The 24997-nt window shown below is 38.1% G+C and overlaps 1 protein-coding gene across 2 annotated transcripts in view; it reads right to left on the bottom strand.

The window, feature by feature from the left end:
* The window catches only part of PPIL6 (peptidylprolyl isomerase like 6), a 69137-nt gene that overhangs the window by 35288 nt on the left and 8852 nt on the right, over window positions 1-24997 (bottom strand). The window contains exons 4-6 of one of the 2 annotated variants that reach the window (XM_037844498.1): window positions 24691-24753; window positions 24434-24581; window positions 21228-21284 (exon numbers count right to left, since the gene is read on the bottom strand). In XM_037844498.1, coding sequence (XP_037700426.1) covers window positions 21228-21284; window positions 24434-24581; window positions 24691-24753 — 268 coding nt within the window. The remainder of the gene's footprint in view (window positions 1-21227; window positions 21285-24433; window positions 24582-24690; window positions 24754-24997) is intronic. The other variant, XM_037844499.1, reaches the window with a different exon arrangement.

Raw genomic sequence — 24997 nt, 5'->3', positions numbered from 1 at the left:
CTTTGAGAAGATCAACAAGATTGACAAGCCCCTAGCTAGACTGACAAAATCAAAAAGAGAGAAGACCCATATAAACAAAATAATGAATGAAAAAGGTGACATAACTGCAGATCCTGAAGAAATTAAAAAAATTATAAGAGGATATTATGAACAACTGTATGGCAACAAACTGGATAATGTAGAAGAAATGGACAATTTCCTGGAAACATATGAAAAACCTAGACTGACCAGAGAAGAAATAGAAGACCTCAACCAACCCATCACAAGCAAAGAGATCCAATCAGTCATCAAAAATCTTCCCACAAATAAATGCCCAGGGCCAGATGGCTTCACAGGGGAATTCTACCAAACTTTCCAGAAAGAACTGACACCAATCTTACTCAAACTCTTTCAAAACATTGAAAAAAATGGAACACTACCTAACTCATTTTATGAAGCTAACATCAATCTAATACCAAAACCAGGCAAAGATGCTACAAAAAAGGAAAACTACCGGCCAATCTCCCTAATGAATATAGATGCAAAAGTCCTCAACAAAATACTTGCAAATCGAATCCAAAGACACATTAAAAAAATCATACACCATGACCAAGTGGGGTTCATTCCAGGCATGCAAGGATGGTTCAACATAAGAAAAACAATCAATGTATTACAACACATTAAAAACTCGAAAGGGAAAAATCAATTGATCATCTCAATAGATGCTGAAAAAGCATTGGACAAAATCCAACATCCCTTTTTGATAAAAACACTTCAAAAGGTAGGAATTGAAGGAAACTTCCTCAACATGATAAAGAGCATATATGAAAAACCCACAGCCAGCATAGTACTCAATGGTGAGAGACTGAAAGCCTTCTCTCTAAGATCAGGAACAAGACAAGGATGCCCGCTGTCACCACTGTTATTCAACATTGTGCTGGAAGTGCTAGCCAGGGCAATCCGGCAAGACAAAGAAATAAAAGGCATCCAAATTGGAAAAGAAGAAGTAAAACTGTCATTGTTTGCAGATGATATGATCTTATATCTAGAAAACCCTGAGAAATCAACGATACACCTACTAGAGCTAATAAACAAATTTAGCAAAGTAGCGGGATACAAGATTAATGCACATAAGTCAGTAATGTTTCTATATGCTAGAAATGAACAAACTGAAGAGACAGTCAAGAAAAAGATACCATTTTCAATAGCAACTAAAAAAATCAAGTACCTAGGAATAAACTTAACCAAAGATGTAAAAGACCTATACAAAGAAAACTACATAACTCTACTAAAAGAAATAGAAGGGGACCTTAAAAGATGGAAAAATATTCCATGTTCATGGATAGGAAGGCTAAATGTCATTAAGATGTCAATTCTACCCAAACTCATCTACAGATTCAATGCAATCCCAATCAAAATTCCAACAACCTACTTTGCAGACTTGGAAAAGCTAGTGATCAAATTTATTTGGAAAGGGAAGATGCCTTGAATTGCTAAAGACACTCTAAAAAAGAAAAACGAAGTGGGAGGACTTACACTCCCTGACTTTGAAGCTTATTATAAAGCCACAGTTGCCAAAACAGCATGGTACTGGCACAAAGATAGACATATAGATCAATGGAATCGAATTGAGAATTCAGAGATAGACCCTCAGATCTATGGCCGACTGATCTTTGATAAGGCCCCCAAAGTCACCGAACTGAGCCATAACGGTCTTTTCAACAAATGGGGCTGGGAGAGTTGGATATCCATATCCAAAAGAATGAAAGAGGACCCCTACCTCACCCCCTACACAAAAATTAACTCAAAATGGACCAAAGATCTCAATATAAAAGAAAGTACCATAAAACTCCTAGAAGATAATGTAGGAAAACATCTTCAAGACCTTGTATTAGGCGGCCACTTCCTAGACTTTACACCCAAAGCACAAGCAACAAAAGAGAAAATAGATAAATGGGAACTCCTCAAGCTTAGAAGTTTCTGCACCTGAAAGGAATTTCTCAAAAAGGTAAAGAGGCAGCCAACTCAATGGGAAAAAATTTTTGGAAACCATGTATCTGACAAAAGACTGATATCTTGCATATACAAAGAAATCCTACAACTCAATGACAATAGTACAGACAGCCCAATTATAAAATGGGCAAAAGATATGAAAAGACAGTTCTCTGAAGAGGAAATACAAATGGCCAAGAAACACATGAAAAAATGTTCAGCTTCACTAGCTATTAGAGAGATGCAAATTAAGACCACAATGAGATACCATCTAACACCGGTTAGAATGGCTGCCATTAAACAAACAGGAAACTACAAATGCTGGAGGGGATGTGGAGAAATTGGAACTCTTATTCATTGTTGGTGGGACTGTATAATGGTTCAGCCACTCTGGAAGTCAGTCTGGCAGTTCCTTAGAGAACTAGATATAGAGCTACCATTCGATCCAGCGATTGCACTTCTCGGTATATACCCGGAAGATCGGAAAGCAGTGACACGAACAGATATCTGCACGCCAATGTTCATAGCAGCATTATTCACAATTGCCAAGAGATGGAAACAACCCAAATGTCCTTCAACAGATGAGTGGATAAATAAAATGTGGTATATACACACGATGGAATACTACGCGGCAGTAAGAAGGAACGATCTGGTGAAACATATGACAACATGGATGAACCTTGAAGACATAATGCTGAGCGAAATAAGCCAGGCACAAAAAGAGAAATATTATATGCTACCACTAATGTGAACTTTGAAAAATGTAAAACAAATGGTTTATAATGTAGAATGTAGGGGAACTAGCAGTAGAGAGCAATTAAGGAAGGGGGAACAATAATCCAAGAAGAACAGATAAGCTATTTAACGTTCTGGGGATGCCCAGAAATGACTATGGTCTGTTAATTTCTGATGGATGTAGTAGGAACAAGTTCACTGAAATGTTGCTATATTATGTAACTTTCTTGGGGTAAAGTAGGAACATGTTGGAAGTTAAGCAGTTATCTTAGGTTAGTTGTCTTTTTCTTACTCCCTTGTTATGGTCTCTTTGAAATGTTCTTTTATTGTATGTTTGTTTTCTTTTTAACTTTTTTTTTCATACAGTTGATTTAAAAAAGAAGGGAAAGTTAAAAAAAAGAAAAAAGAAGAAAAAAGACAAACAAGGAAAAAAAAAAAAAAGATGTAGTGCCCCCTTGAGGAGCCTGTGGAGAATGCAGGGGTATTCGCCTACCCCACCTCCATGGTTGCTAACATGACCACAGACATAGGGGACTGGTGGTTTGATGGGTTAAGCCCTCTACCATAAGTTTTACCCTTGGGAAGACGGTTGCTGCAAAGGAGAGGCTAGGCCTCCCTGTATTTGTGCCTAAGAGTCTCCTCCTGAATGCCTCTTTGTTGCTCAGATGTGGCCCTCTCTCTCTGGCTAAGCCAACTTGAAAGGTGAAATCACTGCCCTCCCCCCTACGTGGGATCAGACACCCAGGGAAGTGAATCTCCCTGGCAACGTGGAATATGACTCCCGGGGAGGAATGTAGACCCGGCATCGTGGGATGGAGAACATCTTCTTGACCAAAAGGGGGATGTGAAAGGAAATGAAATAAGCTTCAGTGGCAGAGAGATTCCAAAAGGAGCCGAGAGATCACTCTGGTGGGCACTCTTACGCACACTTTAGACAACCCTTTTTAGGTTCTAAAGAATTGGGGTAGCTGGTGGTGGATACATGAAACTATTAAACTACAACCCAGAACCCATGAATCTCGAAGACAGTTGTATAAAAATGTAGCTTATTAGGGGTGACAGTGGGATTGGGAATGCCATAAGGACCAAACTCCACTTTGTCTAGTTTATGGATGGATGTGTAGAAAAGTAGGGGAAGCAAACAAACAGACAAAGGTACCCAGTGTTCTTTTTTACTTCAATTGCTCTTTTTCACTCTAATTATTATTCTTGTTATTTTTGTGTGTGTGCTAATGAAGGTGTCATGGATTGATTTAGGTGATGAATGTACAACTATGTAATGGTACTGTAAACAATCGAAAGTACAATTTGTTTTGTATGACTGCGTGGTATGTGAATATATCTCAATAAAATGATGATAAAAAAAAAATTTGAGGGAGAGCTTAAATTTTTCACAGACAAACAAATGCTGAGAGAATTTGCTAACAAGAGACCTGCCCTACTGAAGATACTCAAGGGAGCCCTACAAACAGAGAAACAAAGAAAGGACAGAGAGACTTCGAGAAAGGTTCAGTCCTAAAGAGATTCGGTATGGGTACAATAAAGGATATTAATAGAGAGAGGGGAAAAATATATATGACAAACAAAAACCAAAGGATAAGATGGCTGATTCAAGAAATGCCTTCACGGTTATAACGTTGAATGTAAATGGATTAAACTCCCCAATTAAAAGACATAGATTCGCAGAATGGATCAAAAAAAAAAAAGAACCATCAATATGTTGCATACAAGAGACTCATCTTAGACACAGGGACACAAAGAAATTGAAAGTAAAAGGATGGAAAAAAATATTTCATGCAAGCTACAGCCAAAAGAAAGCAGGTGTAGCAATATAAATCTCAGATAAAATAGACTTTAAATGCAGGGATGTTTTGAGAGACAAAGAAGGCCACTACATACTAATAAAAGGGGTAATTCAACAAGAAGAAATAACAATCATAAATGTCTATGCACCCAATCAAGGTGCCACAAAATACATGAGAGAAACACTGTCAAAACTAAAGGAAACAATTGATGTTTCCACAATAATTGTGGGAGACTTCAACACATCACTCTCTCCTATAGATAGATCAACCAGACAGAGGACCAATAAGGAAATTGAAAACCTAAACAATCTGATAAATGAATTAGTTTTAACAGACATATACAGGACATTACATCCCAAATCACCAGGATACACATACTTTTCTAGTGCTCACGGAACTTTCTCCAGAATAGATCATATGCTGGGACATAAAACAAGCCTCAATAAATTTAAAAAGATTGAAATTATTCAAAGCACATTCTCTGACCACAATGGAATACAATTAGAAGTCAATAACCATCAGAGACTTAGAAAATTCACAAATACCTGGAGGTTAAACAAAACACTCCTAAACAATCAGTGGGTTAAAGAAGAAATAGCAAGAGAAATTGCTAAATATATAGAGATGAATGAAAATGAGAACACAACATACCAAAACCTATGGGATGCAGCAAAAGCAGTGCTGAGGGGGAAATTTATAGCACTACATGTATATATTAAAAAGGAAGAAAGAGCCAAAATCAAAGAACTAATGGATCAACTGAAGAAGCTAGAAAATGAACAGCAAACCAATCCTAAACCAAGTAGAAGAGAAGAAATAACAAGGATTAAAGCAGAAATAAATGACATAGAGAACAAAAAAACAATTGAGAGGATAAATGTCACCAAAAGTTGGTTCTTCGAGAAGATCAACAAGATTGACAAGCCCCTAGCTACACTGACAAAATCAAAAAGAGAGAAGACCCATATAAACAAAATAATGAATGAAAAAGGTGACATAACTGCAGATCCTGAAGAAATTAAAAAAATTATAAGAGGATACTATGAACAACTGTATGGCAATAAACTGGATAATGTAGAGGAAATGGACAATTTCCTGGAAACATATGAACAACCTAGACTGACCAGAGAAGAAATAGAAGACCTCAACCAACCCATCACAATCAAAGAGATCCAATCAGTCATCAAAAATCTTCCCACAAATAACTGCCCAGGGCCAGATGGCTTCACAGGGGAATTCTACCAAACTTTCCAGAAAGAACTGACACCAATCTTACTCAAACTCTTTCAAAACATTGAAGAAAATGGAGCACTACCTAACTCATTTTATGAAGCTAACATCAATCTAATACCAAAACCAGGCAAAGATGCTACAAAAAAGGAAAACTACCGGCCAATCTCCCTAATGAATATAGATGCAAAAATCCTAACAAAATACTTGCAAATCGAATCCAAAGACACATTAAAAAAATGATACACCTTGACCAAGTGGGGTTCATTCCAGGCATGCAAGGATGGTTCAACATAAGAAAATCAATGTATTACAACACATTAAAAATTCAAAAGGGAAAAATCAAATGATCATCTCAATAGATGCTGAAAAAGCATTTGACAAAATCCAACATCCATTTTTGATAAAAACACTTCAAAAGGTAGGAATTGAAGGAAACTTCCTCAACATGATAAAGAGCATATATGAAAAACCCACAGCCAGCATAGTACTCAATGGTGAGAGACTGAAAGCCTTCCCTCTAAGATCAGGAACAAGACAAGGATGCCCGCTGTCACCACTGTTATTCAACATTGTGCTGGAAGTGCTAGCCAGGGCAATCCGGCAAGACAAAGAAATAAAAGACATCCAAATTGGAAAAGAAGAAGTAAAACTGTCATTGTTTGCAGATGATATGATCTTATATCTGGAAAACCCTGAGAAATCGACGATACACTACTAGAGCTAATAAACAAATTTAGCAAAGTAGCGGGATACAAGATTAATGCACATAAGTCAGTAATGTTTCTATATGCTAGAAATGAACAAACTGAAGAGAAACTCAAGAAAAAGATACCATTTTCAATAGCAACCAAAAAAATCAAGTACCTAGGAATAAACTTAACCAAAGATGTAAAAGACCTATACAAAGAAACTACATAACTCTACTAAAAGAAATAGAAGGGGACCTTAAAAGATGGAAAAATATTCCATGTTCATGGATAGGAAGGCTAAATGTCATTAAGATGTCAATTCTACCCAAACTCCTCTACAGATTCAATGCAATCCCAATCAAAATTCCAACAACCTACTTTGCAGACTTGGAAAAGCTAGTTATCAAATTTATTTGGAAAGGGAAGATGCCTCGAATTGCTAAAGACACTCTAAAAAAGAAAAACGAAGTGGGAGGACTTACACTCCCTGACTTTGAAGTTTATTATAAAGCCACAGTTGTCAAAACAGCATGGTACTGGCACAAAGATAGACATATAGATCAATGGAATCGAATTGAGAATTCAGAGATAGACCCTCAGATCTATGGCCGACTGATCTTTGATAAGGCCCCCAAAGTCACTGAACTGAGTCATAATGGTCTATTCAACAAATGGGGCTGGGAGAGTTGGATATCCATATCCAAAAGAATGAAAGAGGACCCCTACCTCACCCCCTACACAAAAATTAACTCAAAATGGACCAAAGATTTCAATATAAAAGAAAGTACCATAAAACTCCTAGAAGATAATATAGGAAAACATCTTCAAGACCTTGTATTAGGCGGCCACTTCCTAGACTTTACACCCAAAGCACAAGCAACAAAAGAAAAAATAGATAAATGGGAACTCCTCAAGCTTAGAAGTTTCTGCACCTGAAAGGAATTTCTCAAAAAGGTAAAGAGGCAGCCAACTCAATGGGAAAAAATTTTTGGAAACCAGGTATCTGACAAAAGACTGATATCTTGCATATATAAAGAAATCCTACAACTCAATGACAATAGTACAGACAGCCCAATTATAAAATGGGCAAAAGATATGAAAAGACAGTTCTCTGAAGAGGAAATACAAATGGCCAAGAAACACATGAAAAAATGTTCAGCTTCACTAGCTATTAGAGAGATGCAAATTAAGACCACAATGAGATACCATCTCACACCAATTAGAATGGCTGCCATTAAACAAACAGGAAACTACAAATGCTGGAGGGGATGTGGAGAAATTGGAACTCTTATTCATTGTTGGTGGGACTGTATAATGGTTCAGCCACTCTGGAAGTCAGTCTGGCAGTTCCTTAGAAAACTAGAAATAGAGTTACCATTCGATCCAGCGATTGCACTTCTCGGTATATACCCGGAAGATCGGAAAGCAGTGACACGAACAGATATCTGCATGCCAATGCTCATAGCAGCATTATTCACAATTGCCAAGAGATGGAAACAACCCAAATGCCCTTCAACAGATGAGTGGATAAATAAAATGTGGTATATACACACGATGGAATACTACACGGCAGTAAGAAGGAACGACCTCGTGAAACATATGACAACATGGATGAACCTTGAAGACATAATGCTGAGCGAAATAAGCCAGGCACAGAAAGAGAAATATTATATGCTACCACTAATGTGAACTTTGAAAAATGTAAAACGAATGGTTTATAATGTAGAATGTAGGGGAACTAGCAATAGAGAGCAATTAAGGAAGGGGGAACAGTAATCCAAGAAGAACAGATATGCTATTTAACGTTTTGGGGATGGCCAGGAATTACTACGGTCTGTTAATTTCTGACGGATATAGTAGGAACAAGTTCACAGAAATGTTGCTATATTATGTAACTTTCTTGGGGTAAAGTAGGAACAGGTTGGAAGTAAAGCAGTTATCTTAAAAAAAAAAATGGGAAATGATGTTTCAAGACAAGAATCTACATGCTAGGAGTGCTCACTGCTTCTGGGCTAATCATTGGTTGTAGGTCTCTTCAGTGGACAGAGCCATTTGGATTGCTATGATACTTCTTGAGTTTAAAGTATATTTACAATCCTAATTCAGGACAATGGAATATTCTATGTATTAGCTTTTTCTATATTTCATCTGTACCTCCTTTCTTCCACACTGAGAATCCTGATTCTCAAGAACATAGAAGATGAAATTAGAATATTTGATAATTGCTTGCTTTATCCCACATTAAATATACAATAGTCTTAGAAAAACAATACTAATAATATCATCACCAATATAATTACTGAGAACAGGTCAAGGTTTTGCATATATTCTCCCCATTCTCTTCCATTTTTCAAATAGACTGTCTCTACAATGCCTGAGCTTATGGTCCTTACACATCACACTCTCACCCTTTTAATCCTCATTGCATTTTAGTTCTACAAGTAACTATGTGATTAATGCTCAGTACAGTCCTTATGTCAAGGGCCCCTTTGTCATTTTGGTTGTGTGAAATAGATTCCTCAGGAAGGTTCGCAGCAACAAGATTCTCTGAATTCCTGCAGGTCGATAACTCATTTGCCCTTTGTAATTCAAAGTTGGTTTGGCTGGATATAAAATCCTTAGTCCACGCTTCCTTTCTTTCAGTATCTTAAATATGTTACTCCATTTTCTCCTGGCAATAAAGTGCTGCAATCAGAGAATATGATGAAAATCTAATTCTCTTTCCATTGTAAGTCACTTGTTCTTTTGCCCAAACAATTTTTTCTCTTTTTTTTTCAAGTCTAATAATGTTACTAAAATATATCTTGGTGGTGTTGGTTGTTTTTCTTCAATATTCTCAGGTATGTGATGCACTCTTTCACTAAGCTCTTTCAGATCTTTTTACATACATTTTTACTTGAGGTATAAAAACAGTGAAATGCATGTATCTTAGATGTTCATTTTAATGCATTTTGACAATCTTGTATAGCTGTGTAACCACCACCCAAAACAAGATAGAGAACATCAAATCCTTTTCTATTTCTGTAAAGTTTTCTTCAATTATAGTTCTTAGTATTTCTTCCATTCCCTTGAGTAGGTTTAATTCCTTAGGGATACCTATTACCCATATGTTGGTTCCTCTATATCTTCAGTATTTGTCACTTTCTCATAATTTGTCGCTTTTTATCTCTTTATTTCTTTTTGGTCTTTAACATCTTCTTCCTTCTCACCTTTTACTTCCTTTAAGATACATATCTGTTGTGTATATTTGCTCATGTATTCATTCAGTTTATTCATTTCTGAAATTTATTGTTAATTCTTTCCTGATCCTCATGTCTTAGACTCATGCCTAAGTTTTTTGAATTCTGATTTATGAGTTCTTTCATGTCCTGTACCATTTTCTTATTGTCTTTTAGCTTGTTTTGAAATAGACTGTTAGAGTTTTGATCTATTCTGTGAGCTTGTCTTTCTGATGTGCTTTCATTATCTGAAGTGATGTTACTGTGCTCCTTTTTTATTTTAAATCTTAATCATGTATGAGATTTTTTTTAATATTCAGTTTTATTGAGATATATTCACACACCACTTATCCAAAGTATACAATCAATTATTCACACTACCATCATATACTTGTTCATTCATCACCCCCATCATTTTTTTGAACATTTTCCTTGTACCTGAAAAAGTGAAGAACAGGAAAAAATGAAAGTAAAAAAAGAACACCCACATCATCCCCCTCCCCACCCTATTTTTCCTTCAGTTTTTTGTCCCCATTTTTCTACTCATCCATCCATACACTGGATAAAGGAAGTGTGATCCACAAGGTTTTCACAATCACATTGTCACCCCTTGTAAGCTACATTGTTATACATATGTCTTCAAGAGTCAAGGCTACTTGGTTGCAGTTTGTTAGTTTCAGGGGTATTTACTTCTGGTTATTCCAGTGCATTAAAACCTAAAATGGGTTATCTATTAGTGCATAAGAATGTCCACCGGGGTGCCCTCTCGACTCCATTTGGAAATCTCTCAGCCACTGGAACCCTACTTTGCTTCATCTCTCTTCCCCCTTTTGGTCAAGAAGATGTTCTCAATCCCATGATGCCGGGTCCAGATTCATACCCGGGAGTCATACCCTGCATTGCCAGGGAGATTTACACCTCTGGGTGTCAGGTTCCACGTACGGGGGAGGGCAGTGATTTCACACACCAAGTTGTCTTAGCTAGAGAGAGAAGGCCACAACTGAGCAACAAAGAGGTACTCAGGGGGAGACTCTTAAGCACAATTATAAGCAGGTTTAGCCTCACCTTTGCAGTAATGAGCTTCTTAAGGGCAAGTCTTGTGATAGAGGTCTCGGCCCATCATCCCGCCAGTCCTCAATGTTTGTGAGAACATCAACAACCATCCAGGTGAGGAACCCCAACACCTCTGCATTTCCCCCCAGCTCCTCAGGGGGCTCTGCATATATTTTTTTTTCATTGTATTTTTTTTCAATTAACTTTATCAGAAAATTTTAAAAAAACAGACAATAAAAAAAACATTTCAAACAAAAGCAAAATAAAGACATAAGAAAAAGCTAAGAACCTATAATAACTGTATTACTTCCAACATGTTCCTACTCTACCCCAAGAGAATATTTAGACTATAACCTGGCAAAGGAATAAGAAAAACAAGTAACCTAAAATAACTGTTTCTGTGAACTTGTTCCTACCATTCCCACCAGAAATTAACAAACCATAGTCATCCTGAGCATTCCCAGAACATTAAGTTTATCCACGATAACTTAACAATTCTTACTAGATTATCATTCCCCCTTTACTATTTGTTATCACTAGATCCCCTATATTGTACATTTAAAAACATTTATTTTACATTTTTCAGTGTTCACATTAGTGGTAACATACAATATTTCTCTTTTTGTGAATGGCTTATTTCACTCAGCATTATGTCTTTAAGGTTCATTCATGTTGACATATGTTTCATGACCTCGTTCTTACTGCCGTGTAGTATTCATCGTGTGTATATACCACATTTTGTTTATCCACTCATCTGTCAAAGGACGTGGGTTGTTTCCATCTCCTAGCAATTGTGAATACTGCTGCTATGGACATTGGTGTGCAGATATCTGTTCATGTCACTGCTTTCAGATCTTCCAGGCATATACTGAGAAGTGCAATTGCTGGATCAAAGGGTAACTCTGTATCTAGTTTTTCTAAGGAACTACCAAACTGTTTTCCAGAGTGGCTGTACCACTATACAGTCCCACCAACAATGAATAAGAGTTCCAATTTCTCCACATCCTCTCCAGCATTTGTAGTTTCCTGTTTGTTTTATGGCAGCCAATCTAATTGGTGTGAGATATCTCACTGTGGTCCTAATTTTCATCTCCCTAATAGCTAGTGAAGCTGAACACTTTTTCATGTGCTTTTGGCCATTTGTATTTCCTTTTCAGAGAACTGTCTTTTCATATCTTTTGCCCAATTTATAATTGGGCTTTCTGTACTATTGTGGTTGAGTTGTAGGATTTCTTTACATACACATGATATCAGTCTTTTGTCAGATACATGGTTTCCAAATATTTTTTCCCATTGAGTTGGCCAACTCTTCAATTTTTTAACAAATTCCTTTGAGGATAGAAGATTTTAAGTTTGAGGAATTCCCATTTAACTATTTTTTCTTTTGTTGCTTGTGCTTTGGGTATAAGGTCTAGGAAATGACTTCCTAATACAAGGTCCTGAATATGTTTCCCTACATTATATTCTAGGAGTTTTATGGTACTGTCTCTTATGTTGAGGTCTTTAATCCATTTTGAGTTAATTTTTGTGTAGGGTGTGAGGCAGGGGTCCTCTTTCATTCTTTTGGATATGGATATCGAGGTCTCCCAGCCCCATTTGTTGAAAAGACTATTATGTCCCAGTTCAGTGGTTTTGGGGGCCTTATCAAAGATCAGTCGACCGTAGATCTGGGGGTTTATCTCCAAATTCTCTATTCAATTCCATTGATCAACATGTCTGTCTTTGTGCCATGCCATGCTGTTTTGACAACCGTAGCTTTATAATAAGCTTCAAAGTCAGGGAGTGTAAGTCCTCCCGCTTCGCTTTTCTTTTTCAGAATGTTTTTAGCAATTTCAGTCATCTTCCCCTTCCAGATAAATTTGGTAACTAGCTTTTCCAAGTCTGCAAAGTAGGTTGTTGGAGTTTTGATAGGGATTGCATTGAATCTATAGATCAGTTTGGGTAGAATTGACATCTTAATGACATTTAGCCTTCCTATCCATGAACAAGGAATATTTTTCCATCTTTTTAGGTCCCTTTCTATTTCTTTTAGTAAAGTTATGCAGTTTTCTATATGTAGGTCTTTTACATATTTGGTTAAGTTTATTCCTAGGTACTTGATTTTTTTAGTTGCTATTGAAAATGGTATCTTTTTCTTGAGTGACTCATCAGTTCGGTCATTTCTAGTGTATGGGAACATTACTGACTTATGTGCATTAATCTTGTATTCTGCTACTGTGCTAAATTTATTAGCTCAAGTAGCTGTGTCATTGATTTCTCAGGGTTTTCCAGATGTAAGATCATATCATCTGCAAATAATGACAGTTTTACTTCTTCGTTTTCAATTTGGATGCCTTTTATTTCTTTGTCTTGCTGGATTGCTCTAGCTAGCACTTCTAGTACAATGTTGAATAACAGTGGTGACAGCGGGCATCTTTTTCTCATTCCTGATCTTAGAGGGAAGGCTTTCAGTTTCTTGCCATTGAGTACTATGCTGGCTGTGGGTTTTTGATATATGCCCTTTATCATATTGAGGACGTTTCCTCCAATTCCTACCTTTTGAAGTGTTTTTATAAAAAAAAAAGGATGCTGGATTTTGTTGAATGCTTTTTCAGCATCTATTGATTTTTCCCTTTTGATATGTTAATGTGTTGTAATACATTGATTGATTTTCTTACGTTGAACCATCCTTGCATGCCTGGAATGAACCTCACTTGGTCATGGTGTATGATTTTTTTAATGTGTCTCTGGATTCAATTTGCAAGTATTTTGTTGAGAATTTTTGCATCTTTATTCATTAGGGAGATAGGCCTGTAGTTTTCCTTTCTTGTAGCATCTTTACCTGGTTTTGGTATTGGAGTGATGTTAGCTTCATAGAATGTGTTAGGTAGTGTTACATTTTCTTCAATGTTTTGAAAGAGTTTAAGCAAGATTGGTGTCAGTTCTTTTTGGAATGTTCAGTAGAATTCCCCTGTGAAGCCATCTGGCCCTGGGTATTTATTTGTGGGAAGCTTTTTGATTACTACTGGATCTCTTTGCTTATGATCAGTTTGTTGAGGTCTTCTATTTCTTCTCCGGTCAGTCTAGGTTGTTCATGTGTTTCCAGGAAATTGTCCATTTCCTCTAAATTATCTAGTTTGTTGGCATACAGTTGTTTATAGTATCCTCTTATGATTTTTAAAATTTCTTTGGGATCTGTAGTGATGTCGCCTTTCTTTCATTATTTTATTTGGGTCTTCGCTCTTTTTTATTTTGTCAGTCTAGCTAGAGGCTTGTCAATCTTGTTGATCTTCTTAAAGAATCAACTCTTGGTGTTATTTATTCTCTCTATTGTTTTTGTTGTTGTTGTTGTTCTCTACGTCATTTATTTCTGCTTTAATCCTTGTTGTTTCTTTTCTTCTACTTGGTTTAGGATTAGTTTGCTGTTCAATTTCTAGTTTCTTCAGTTGCTCCATTAGTTCTTTGATTTTAGTTCTTTCTTCCTTTTTAATGTATGCATTTACAGCTATAAATTTCTCCCTCAAAATTTCCTTTGCTGCATCCTATTAAGTTTTGATATGTTGTGTTCTCATTTTCATTCATTTCTATGTATTTAGCAATTACTCTTGCTATTTCTTCTTTAACCCACTGATTGTTTAGGAGTGTGTTGCTTAACCTCCAGATATTTGTGACTTTTCTAAATCTCTGATGGTTTTTGATCTCTAATTGTATTCCATTGTGATCAGAGAATGTGCTTTGAATAATTTCAATCTTTTTAGATTTATTGAGGCTTGTTTTATGACCCAGCATACAATCTATTCTGGAGAAAGTTCCATGAGCACTAGAGAAGAATGTGTATCCTGGTGATTTGGGATGTCATATTCTATATATGTCTGTTAATTCAAATTCATTTATCAAATTGTTTAGGTTTTCAATTTCCTTATTGGTCCTCTCTCTGGCCGATCTATCAACAGGAGTGAGTGATGTAGTGAAGTCTCCCACAATTATTGTGCAAACATCTATTGCTTCCTTTAGTTTTGTCAATGTTTGTCTCATGTATTTTGTGGCACCTTGATTGGGTGCATAAACATTTATGATTGTTATTTCTTCTTGTTGAATTGTCTCTTTTATTAGTATGTAGTGGCCTTCTTTGTCTCTCATAACATCCTTGCATTTAAAGTCTATTTTATCTGAGATTAATATTGCTACTTCTGCTTTCTTTTGGCTGTAGCTTGCATGAAATATTTTTTTCCATCCTTTACTTTCAATTTCTTTGTGTCCCTATGTCGAAGATGAGTCTCTTGTAAGCAACATATTGACGGTTTTCATATTTTGTAATCCATTTTGCCAGTCTATATGTTTTAATTGGGGAGTTTAATTCATTCACATTCAATGTTACTACTGTGAAGGCATTTCTTGAATCAGCCATCCTATCCTTTGGTTTATGTTTGTCAATTATATTTTTCTCCCCTCTCTTGATTTCCTTTAATGTACCCTTACTAAAATCTCTTTAGTTCTGAACCTTTCTCCATACCTCTCTCTCCTTTCTTTGTTTCTCTGGCAGTACGGCTCCTTTAGTATCTCAAGTAGGGCAGGTCTCTTGTTACCAAATTCTCTCAGCATTTGTGAAAAATTTAAGCTCTCCCTCAAATGTGAAGGAGAGCTTTCCTGGATAAAGTATTCTTGGTTGGAAATTTTTCTCTTTCAGAATTTTAAATATGTCATACCACTGCTTTCTCGCCTCCATGGTGGCCGCTGAGTAGTTACTGCTTAGTCTTATGCTGTTTTCCTTGTGGTGAATTGCTTCTCTCTTGCTGCTTTCAGAACTTGCTCCTTCTCTTCAACATTTGACAATCTGATCAGAATATGTCTTGGAGTGGGTTTGTTTGGATTTATTCTATTTGGAGTTCATTGTGCATCTATGATTTGTGTATTTATGTTGTTTAGAGGTATGGGAAGTTTTCCCCTACAATTTCTTTGAATACTCTTCCTAAACCTTTACCCTTCTCTTCTCCTTCTGGAACACCAATCATTCTTATATCTGTGTGTTTTATGTTGCCCATCATATCCCTGAGGTCCATTTCAAGTTTTTCGATTTTTTCCCCCATTCTTTCTTTTGTACTTTCACTGTCCATTCTGGCTACTTCCAGCTTGCTGATTCTCTCCTCAGCTTCCTTTAAACTAGTACTGTGTGTATCCAGAATCTTTTTAATTTGATCCACAGCTACTTTTCTTTCCATAAGATCATCTATTTTTTTATTTACTCTTGCAAATTCTTCTTTATGCTCTCCTAAGGTCTTCTTAATGTCCTTTATATCCTGTGCCATGATCTTGTTGTTTGTCCTTATTTCTTTGATTAATTGCTCCAAGTACTGTGTCTCCTCTGATCTTTCTGGGTTATCCATAACTTCTGGTTTCTTCATGTGCTTTAAAATTTTCTGTTGTTCTTGGCCTCTTGGCATTTGCTTATCTTGATAGGGTTCTTTTAGGATATCCAGATTTATTTAAACAACTATCTAATTTTTCAGAGCTACAGCTTGGTGGTGTGCACTTTCTCTGAGTTACCAGCAGATGGCGCCGAAGAGCTGCCTATTACCCTCAAGCCAGTTCTCTCCAACTTTGTGTGGTGAGTGGGGGTCCGAATCTTGTGGGGGTCCAAATTTCTGTGTGTAATTGGTGCTGCAAGCCCTGAATGTGGGGGTGTGTAGCAGTTAAGGAGGGAAGGCAGCTTTAAGAATCAAATCTCCCAGGCGTTCCTGGAGACTTAAAGCTGTTGCAGGAGTCCAACCCTTCGTCTCAGGCTCCCTACACTCTGTCTCTGCCGTGGACCCACAAGTCCCTGGTATTGATGTAGGGCCTCTGGGACTTCGTGCGAGTCCCACCTCCAAGGGCCACCGTGATGGTAAAACAGCACAATGTCACAGGTGAGTGCAGTCTCCAAGGGAAGCTCTGAGCAGCTGCACCTCGGCGGGGCGTTCTTAGCCCGCTGAGAAGTTGGCTGTACGGGGTGTGGTAAATTCCCCCTTCAGCAGACCTCTGCCTTCGTAGCTCCAGGATAATTAGCTGTGGGTGTGAGAAAGGCTATTATCCATGCCAGATACTGAGGCAGGTGCCCGGGATTTGTACAGCGCGTCCTGCCACACTTGACTGCACAGTGTAGCTCTGGGCTGCAGTGCCGTGCAGGGCCGTTCCCAGCCCACTGAAACGATGGCTTTATGGGGCGTGGTAATTTCCCCCTTTCTGCAGACCTCCACCTTCCTAGCTCCAGGACAAGTGGCTGCGGGTGTGCGAAAGGCTATCGTCTATGCCTCATACTGAGGTGAGTGCCTGGGGTGGGGAAAGCAGTCTCCCTATGCTGAACTGTGCATCTTTCACAGCTAGATCCAGAGCTGCTTCTGGGATTTTTAAACTAATCCCTCTCCAGGCGCCAACTCCAAATTCCATAGAGTAGGCAGCAAAATGGTGAAGGTCTTCAATGAACTCCCCAGGAAAGGCTGGCTAGCTGAAGAAGAGAAATTGCATAGAGTTGGCTGCGAGCTGGCCCTCTGATGAGGTTCTTCAATGAATTCCCCAGGAGAGGCTGACTGACTGAAGAAGACATGAAAGTTCTCTCTCTTCTCCTTTAAAAGTCTTCAGCTGATTGGGTTAAATCCAGCTGACTGAATTCTCTCATGGCGGAAAACATTCCCTTCATTGATGCAATTAGCCACAGATGCAATCAACTGACTGATGATTTAATAAACCAGCCACAAATGTCCTTGCAATAATGGTTAAGCCAGTGCTTGTGTGACCAGACACCTGGGCACCATCACCTGGCCAAGCTGACATATGAACCTAAACATCACAGTCCACCCCTTGTCAACTTGGCAGCTATACACATAACCTTAAACCGTACTTAATCTTCTTTATTATAAATAGAACACAATAACAGACATATGTTTCTCCTAACAATACTTAGCTGTCCTGCATACAACTGGAAAAGCACTAAATCTCTCCAGAATAGGGTGAAAGTCCTTGGGTAACATTCATTCTTAAACATGATATCATATAACTTAAATACTACTAAATGAACATTATAACATGCCATATGATAAGGGGATAAGATAGAGAAGAAAACAAAGATATTTGCTTTATGTACAAATACAAACATACTCATAACAAAACGAGGAAATATTCATGCCATCACAGTCATTTCTTAACTGGTCATGTGGTCGTAGTTCATGTCTATCACTAGCTTCTTCCATTACCCATTCCAGGTTCCCTTTACCCTCAGCCAGCGACTTCAGCTAGCCATGGTTGTTTTCCTGGTGGGGTGACCCAAACCTTCATTCCTTTAGTTTCTTGGCCATTGTAGTCCTTCCTGGATTGGGTTGTTGCAGTTTTCCATAGACTTTAATCACAGAGCATGGTAGTACTAAGAAATGCCCTAGGGGATTTACTGTATTCCAGGAAAACTCTTCTTTACCTCCATTGTGTAGTTGCAGCTCTATTTCCCCTTGATAGTCAGGATCAATCACCCCAGCCAGTACAGTAATCCCATTCTTGCCTGTTAATTTAAAGGCATAAGAAGCCCAAAGTGGCCAGGTGGCAGTCTTAAGTTCCAGTTCAGTGGAATTATTGTTGTGTCTCCTGGTGGTAGCACTATTCCTTTTGGAACAAAGACTTGTAGACCAGCAAAGATTAAGGTTGCAGGGGCAGGAAGCAAAAATTTTCCTAGTGGATCACCAGGAGTGATAGTGAGTGGTGCCACTTCCATTTCCACCCCTTGATTCCTGGACCCATGAATCCTGGCTATGGGAGAAACAGCACCATAGAGTAGACACTGATTCAGAGCATACATAATCTCCTGGAGAAAACTGCCCCAGCCCTGCAAGGTATTGCCACCTAGCTGGAGCCATAATTGAGTCTTCAATAGGCCATTCCACCATTCTATCAACCTAGCTGCCTCTGAATGATGGGGATTATGGTAAGACCAGAGAATTCCATGAGCATGTGCCCATTCCCACACTTCATTTGCTGTGAAGTGGGTTCCTTGATCAGAAGCAATGCTGTGTGGAATACTATGACAGTGGATAAGGCATTCCATAAGTTCACAGATGGTAGTTTTGGCAGTAGCATTGCGTGCACAGAAAGCAAACCCATATCTGGAGTATGTGTCTGTTCCAGTTAGAATAAATCACTGCCCCTTCCATGATGAAATTGGTCCAATGTAATCAACCTGCCACCATGTAGCGGGCTGATCACCTCGGGGAATGATGCTACATCAGGGACTGAGTGTGGGTCTCTGCTGCTTGGCAGACTGGGCACTTAGCAGTGCTGTGGCCAGGTCGGCCTTGGTGAGTGGAAGTCCATGTTGCTGAGCCCATGCATAACCTCCCTCCCTACCACCATGACCACTTTGTTCGTGAGCCCATTGGGCAATGACAGGAGTGGCTTGGGAAAGAGGCTGATTGGTATCCAAAGAACGGGTCATCTTATCCACTTGATTATTAAAATCTTCCTCTGCTGAACATTCACATTGGACACAAATATCTTCATGTTTTTTTGCCCACTCAGAAGGGTCTATTCACATACCTCTTCCCCAGACTTTCTTTGTCACCAATTTTCCAGTCATGTTTCTTCCAAGTCCCTGACCATCCAGCCAACCATTAGGAACAGCCCATGAATCAATATACAAACGCACCTCTGGCCAGTTCTCCTTCCAAGCAAAATGAACACCCAGGTGCACTGCTTTAAGTTCTGCCCACTGGGAGGATTTCCCCTCACCACTATCCTTCACGAACATCCCAGAAAGGGGCTGCAGTGCTGCAGCTGTCCACTTTTGGGTGGTACCTGCATATCATGCAGAATCATCTGCAACCAGGCCCTCGTTTTCTCTTCCTCAGTCAACTGATTGTAAGGAACTCCCCAAGAGGCCAGAGCTCTGGGCTGGGAAAGAAGGTAATGTGGCAGGAGTGGGGGCCATGGACATTTGGGCCAATTCCTCATGTAACTCACTTGTGCCTTAGAATCTAATCAGATTAGAAAACCATTTGAAAAAGCCAATTTTAAGATTCTGTTGTCAAGAACCACTCCTGGTACCAAGCTATATTTATTCAGGGTTCTCTAGAGAAACAGAATCTACAGGAGATATCTGTAAATATGAGATTTTATAAAAGTATCTCATGCAACTGTGGGGATGCACGAGTACAAATTCCATAGGGCAAGATGCAAAGTCCAAATTCCATAGGGCAGGAAGCAAGCTGGCAACTCCGATGAAGGTCTCTGATGAACTCCCCAGGAGAGGCTGGCTAGCTGACGAAGAGAAATTCCATAGGGTAGGCTGTGAGCTGGCACTCTGATGAGGGTCTTCAATGAATTCTCCAGGAGAGGCTGACTGACTGAAGACGACATGAAAGTTCTCTCTCTTCTCCCTTAAAAGTCTTCAACTGATTGAATTAAATCCAGCTGACTGAATTCCCTCACTGTGGAAGACATGCCCTTCGTTGATGTAATCAGTCACAGCTGCAGCCAACTGACTGATGATTTAATAAACCAGCCTTCTGGCTTATTAACCAGCCATAAATGTCCTTGCAGTAACAGGCCAGTGCTTGCTTGCTTGACCAGACACCTGGGCACCATCGCCTGGCCAAGTTGACACATGAACCTAACCATCACCGTTCTCTAACTTCATAAAGCACCTCTTGTGCTGTTTTCATGTAGTATTTAAGAATATGGCAGCTTGCTGAGATTTCCTAGTCGGTTCCCATTCCCTCTTTATCCAGACCTTCTCTTTCATCATTATTTTCCCAATACTGTTTTATTTTGATTCCACTCTCAGCCATTTCTCCTCAGTGTGGAGACTGTCCTGGAACAAAATCCTGTTCAGGTCAGTTTCGAGAGTTCACAGGGGTTATAATGTTCCAGCTCCTTCAAACCTTACTGGAGGCTCCTGGCACTCATATCTCTTCATGCTCACCCAGTATTGACTATTTTCAAGTTTTCTTATTCTCAGGTCCAACAGATGACCTGCTTTCTCCCACACAGATGCTGATACCATGCGGACTGTGTTGGCTGTTGATAGTGTGTCCTTCTGCACATTTGTATTTTGGAGTTTGTGTAGATTTCTTATCACCTAGTTTTGCTGTAAGAGTTATCCATGGGTTTAACTTTCTCTATATAATTATTTTGTCTGTTTTGACTGGAAAAATCAAGAGCTATCCTACTACTACTACCATCTTCCCAGAGTCCTCTTACAGCAGTCTTAGCAGGATGATTACCAAGGTACGAATTCCATGTATGAGCATGGCAAATTACAAGTCTTGGAAACAGAAACTCCCCTTGACCATACAATCCTAATTCTGTCAGTTTTTCCTAAAGAAATAATTATAATTAGGCATGTGGGGAAAAATGTGTATATAAGGTTGTTCTGGACTGTTGTGCCTTTTTTACCTACATTTTTAACTCCTACTTTTACTACGTGCACTACTCTAGGCACTATGTTATTCGGGGTTGTGAAACCATCCAGTTCTGATAAATTTGAATAATCAACTAACATAAGACTGACAAAATTTAAAGATAGATACCTTCAAATGTTGCTCCAAAAATTGACTCTCCACCATCTCCTTTTCCAGCTTCTATATCTGAGAAATAGCAATGAATAAAAATTAGAATTCAGAGACTAAAAAAGAGTTACAGAGTACAGTAATGGCAGGGGAAAAAAGATGCTTTAAATTACGATACCACCTATACAAATTACTGGAGTAAGTTGCCTAGTTGTTCAATATCTATACCATGAAAATATTACCCTAATGGTTTCACTTGAATGTTTTAAGCCCCTTTATATTCATGATCCCATTTTTTTTCTCATAATAGTTGTGAGGTAGGTTAAATTATAACACAAAGCCTTTGAAACAATGAAGCTTTAAATTATAATGTGGCCAAGATTTACAGAGTGTTCATATAAATTCTGCTTACTTCACAATTTATTCCATAGTCTGTTTTGCTTTTCAGAAAAACGAAAAAGTTAATCTGAGAGAATGAAATAGGAATAGTAAGTTCTTTTTTAGAACACGAATACAAATAGGTGCTCTAAAAAGAATTATGGTTCAAATTTTCATTCTCTGGAACCCTACAGTGATGACTCCTTTATTTCCCCACAGTTTTGGAAATGAAGTTCTTTTATAATATAATGAAAGTGTTTGTGCTATTTTAAAGGAATCTGATCCATCAGCAAGCATGTGGAAAGAATTAATTCAGGGCAGGCACGGAGCGTTTAAATTACCCTATCCATAAGGTTGGTTCAGAAGTAAACTGGTTCAGAAGTTAATTACCAAGCCTTAAATCTCCAACCCTACTCTGCCTTACACCCTTACCCCCTGCCCTACCCCAATTCATCGCCCAGCCTTCAGCAGCTTTGGGAGGATGCCATAATGGCTGAAGGCAAAATCTGGGAACAGGAAAGTTGAGTTTGCTTTGCTCAGGCAAATCTGCCCAGGTGGTTCCCCTTCCACTAATTTGCCACAACACCAATCACACTCCCCTGCCCTGACTCCCCCCCTGCAACACCCACCCACATTACTTGTCTCCGTTTCCCATCTCCCAGGTGAATATTCTATATTGACATCATTTCAATCAGTTATTTAATGTCATTTTTTGTGGCCATAACCCACCCCCTTGAATTCAGCCTCATATATCTGATATTATTTCTATCTGGCAAATTCAGGAATGCTGAACAGCAGATAAAAGCAGACTTTAAAGTCAGATGACCTCAGTTTAAATCTTGACATTAGTTACCCTTTCCAAGGCTGTTTCCTCATCTGTATAAACAGAGATAATAATAACTGCCTCACAGGCAGCTCTGAAGATTAAGTGAAATGATGTAGGAAGAGCACTTCATGCAGGAGTGGCAGAGCGTCACACGCATTCATTTATGGCCATTAATTAGTATCAGGCAGCATCATGTGCTTATGGAATGCATCCTCTCATTCTCATTGTCTTCACCATAATTATGCTCAATATGATGATGATGATGATAAACTGTATAAAGTTACATATTAAGGGAGTCTTCTGAAAGTAGTAGGCCTTGTAGGGGCCACAGAGAGAGAATCCAACCAAAGTGCTTTAATGACTTGATATCTTCTTTAACTCTGTACTTTAGAAATGAATGGAATATACATGTTTCCTGTTTAACTATCTGTTAATTCAGTCAGCAAACATTCATTAAGCACTCAGTATATGCCAGGCATGGTACTAGAACCTGGGGATGCAACAGTGAACAAAATAAAAAGCCCTGCCCTCATGGAGCTTAAATTCTAGTGAAGAGAGACAAAAAAGCTGTGTGGGGCCTGTTGGTCCCACAGGGCCAGCAACATAAGCTACAGGTCAAAACCACATTTAGCTCCTGTATTCTGAAATTCTACCCAGCCCTGTGGAACTCTGACACCTGCAGGGAGAATAACATTGAGAGAGCTGGGCATTTTCAATATGCCATGTTTAAATCCTCACCACACCCTGTGATTATATTATTTTTATCTCCATTTTATGATGAAGAAACTGATTCAGAGATGCTAAGTGGCTTGTTCAAGGTGGTACAACTTGTATGTATCAGAGTTTGGATTTGAATCTAGTAACCAGATTTTTTCCAAACTGTCTTTAACACTGCTGCCTCACTATGTGAAACATGACCCAAGATCTGTACACTTTACTATTTGGAAATTTTACTGCAATAAAGTAAGTAAATAAATAAATGGCCTACTTTTCCCAAGTCTTGCTCTAAGGGAAACTAAAACAAAACAAAACAAAAAACCAAACCACACAGAATATCAGAGCCTAACACGTGAAAGTCAACAATGAACTAAGGAGCAGACCCCCATGAGGATTGTTTTATAATAACAAATTGAAAACAATGTAAATGCTCACCAATGGGGAATTAAATAAATTGGTATAGGACTAAGAAGGAAAAACTAGACAATCATTAAAAATTTTGTATATTTATGTTTATTGACATGGGAAGATAAACACCATCTATTATGTGGGAAAACAATGAGGTTGGATGGTAGTATTTGTAACACAATCTCAGTTTGGAGAAACTGAGGGAAAAATGACTGTTTTACATGCAAATGCTCAGAATAAATCTACATTTTCCACCTCCTCAGCCTCAGAATGTTCCAGGCTGTAGAAAAATAATTAAACATTATTTAATTTAAGCCTCTGCATGTTTCATCAAGTTCAAGTATATCTTCTTCCACACTGAGCCAATTATTTTTAAATTGCTGCCTGATTGCTCCCCATGGAATATCTCCCAAAGGCCTCCAACACTTAATTTTTGCTGTTCATAAGGCACCTTAAAAAGTCAAAGGACTGGTCTGAAAAGAAAGCAAAAACGGAAACCAAAATTCTTTAGATCTTATTTTTTACTTGTAACAAGTAAACTTGTAACCATAAACTTCTTTGGTAAGAAATAAATTGTTTTCCATTTATTCCGTTTTTTCAAATTTCCACCCTTGGGTATGTTTCTTAAAGCAGTGTATTTTCTAGGCACTCTTAAGTGAGCATTTGAAATTACGTTTTGATAAAAAAATGTTATCCTTCTTTCTTGTATCACTTTTCATTTTGGAATATTCTTGGTAACACCTTAGATTTGTTTATTTTAATACAGATATCTTAATTTGTCATTTGGTCATATGAAACATTCTTTAAATATATTACTCCTAATTCTATATGTATTTCACAATTTTGGACTTTCTGATTTGATGTTGCAATTGCAGTGTATTTAAGATTTTGAACTCACCTCCTCCTTGTATCCAACCATTCCGTACTATTCGATGAAAAATTGAACCTTTATAATGTAGCCTTATGCCACGTGCAGAAAACCCTGCTTTTCCTGTGCACAAGAACTGAAAATTTTTACATGTTTTGGGACATGCATCACAGTATAGCTACAAAATAAAGAAAAAGGGATTCAAAGGTTAAATATTTAACATTTTGACACTTACAGATTTTCTCCCAACTAATTAAAAAACAAAAACAACAACAAAAACCTCTTACCTCAAAAATCAATCTTCCAATTGGATGAAAACCAATACTAATGTCCAAGAACACAAAATCATGCTATGAAAATTAGGGAGCAAAAAAGATAATGCAGGTCAAAATTGTGTAAGAACATTTCAGAAATGACCAAAAAGATAACAGATATAATATTTTCAGTGATAAGAGATCCACGGTATTAATAGTGGATAATTTGACAGCAAAACTAAAATGAATGACTCATTTTATTATAGCAAGTCTTCACAGCCTAAATAACACTTTTTATAACTCTTCAGTAGTGAAGATTTAAATAACACTAACTTATCAC

Source organism: Choloepus didactylus, chromosome 7, assembly GCF_015220235.1.
Source record: "Choloepus didactylus isolate mChoDid1 chromosome 7, mChoDid1.pri, whole genome shotgun sequence".
NCBI classification, from domain to species: domain Eukaryota; kingdom Metazoa; phylum Chordata; class Mammalia; order Pilosa; family Megalonychidae; genus Choloepus; species Choloepus didactylus.
Note: the sequence above shows the minus strand (reverse complement) of the source record. Positions and strands in the feature narration are given on the sequence as shown.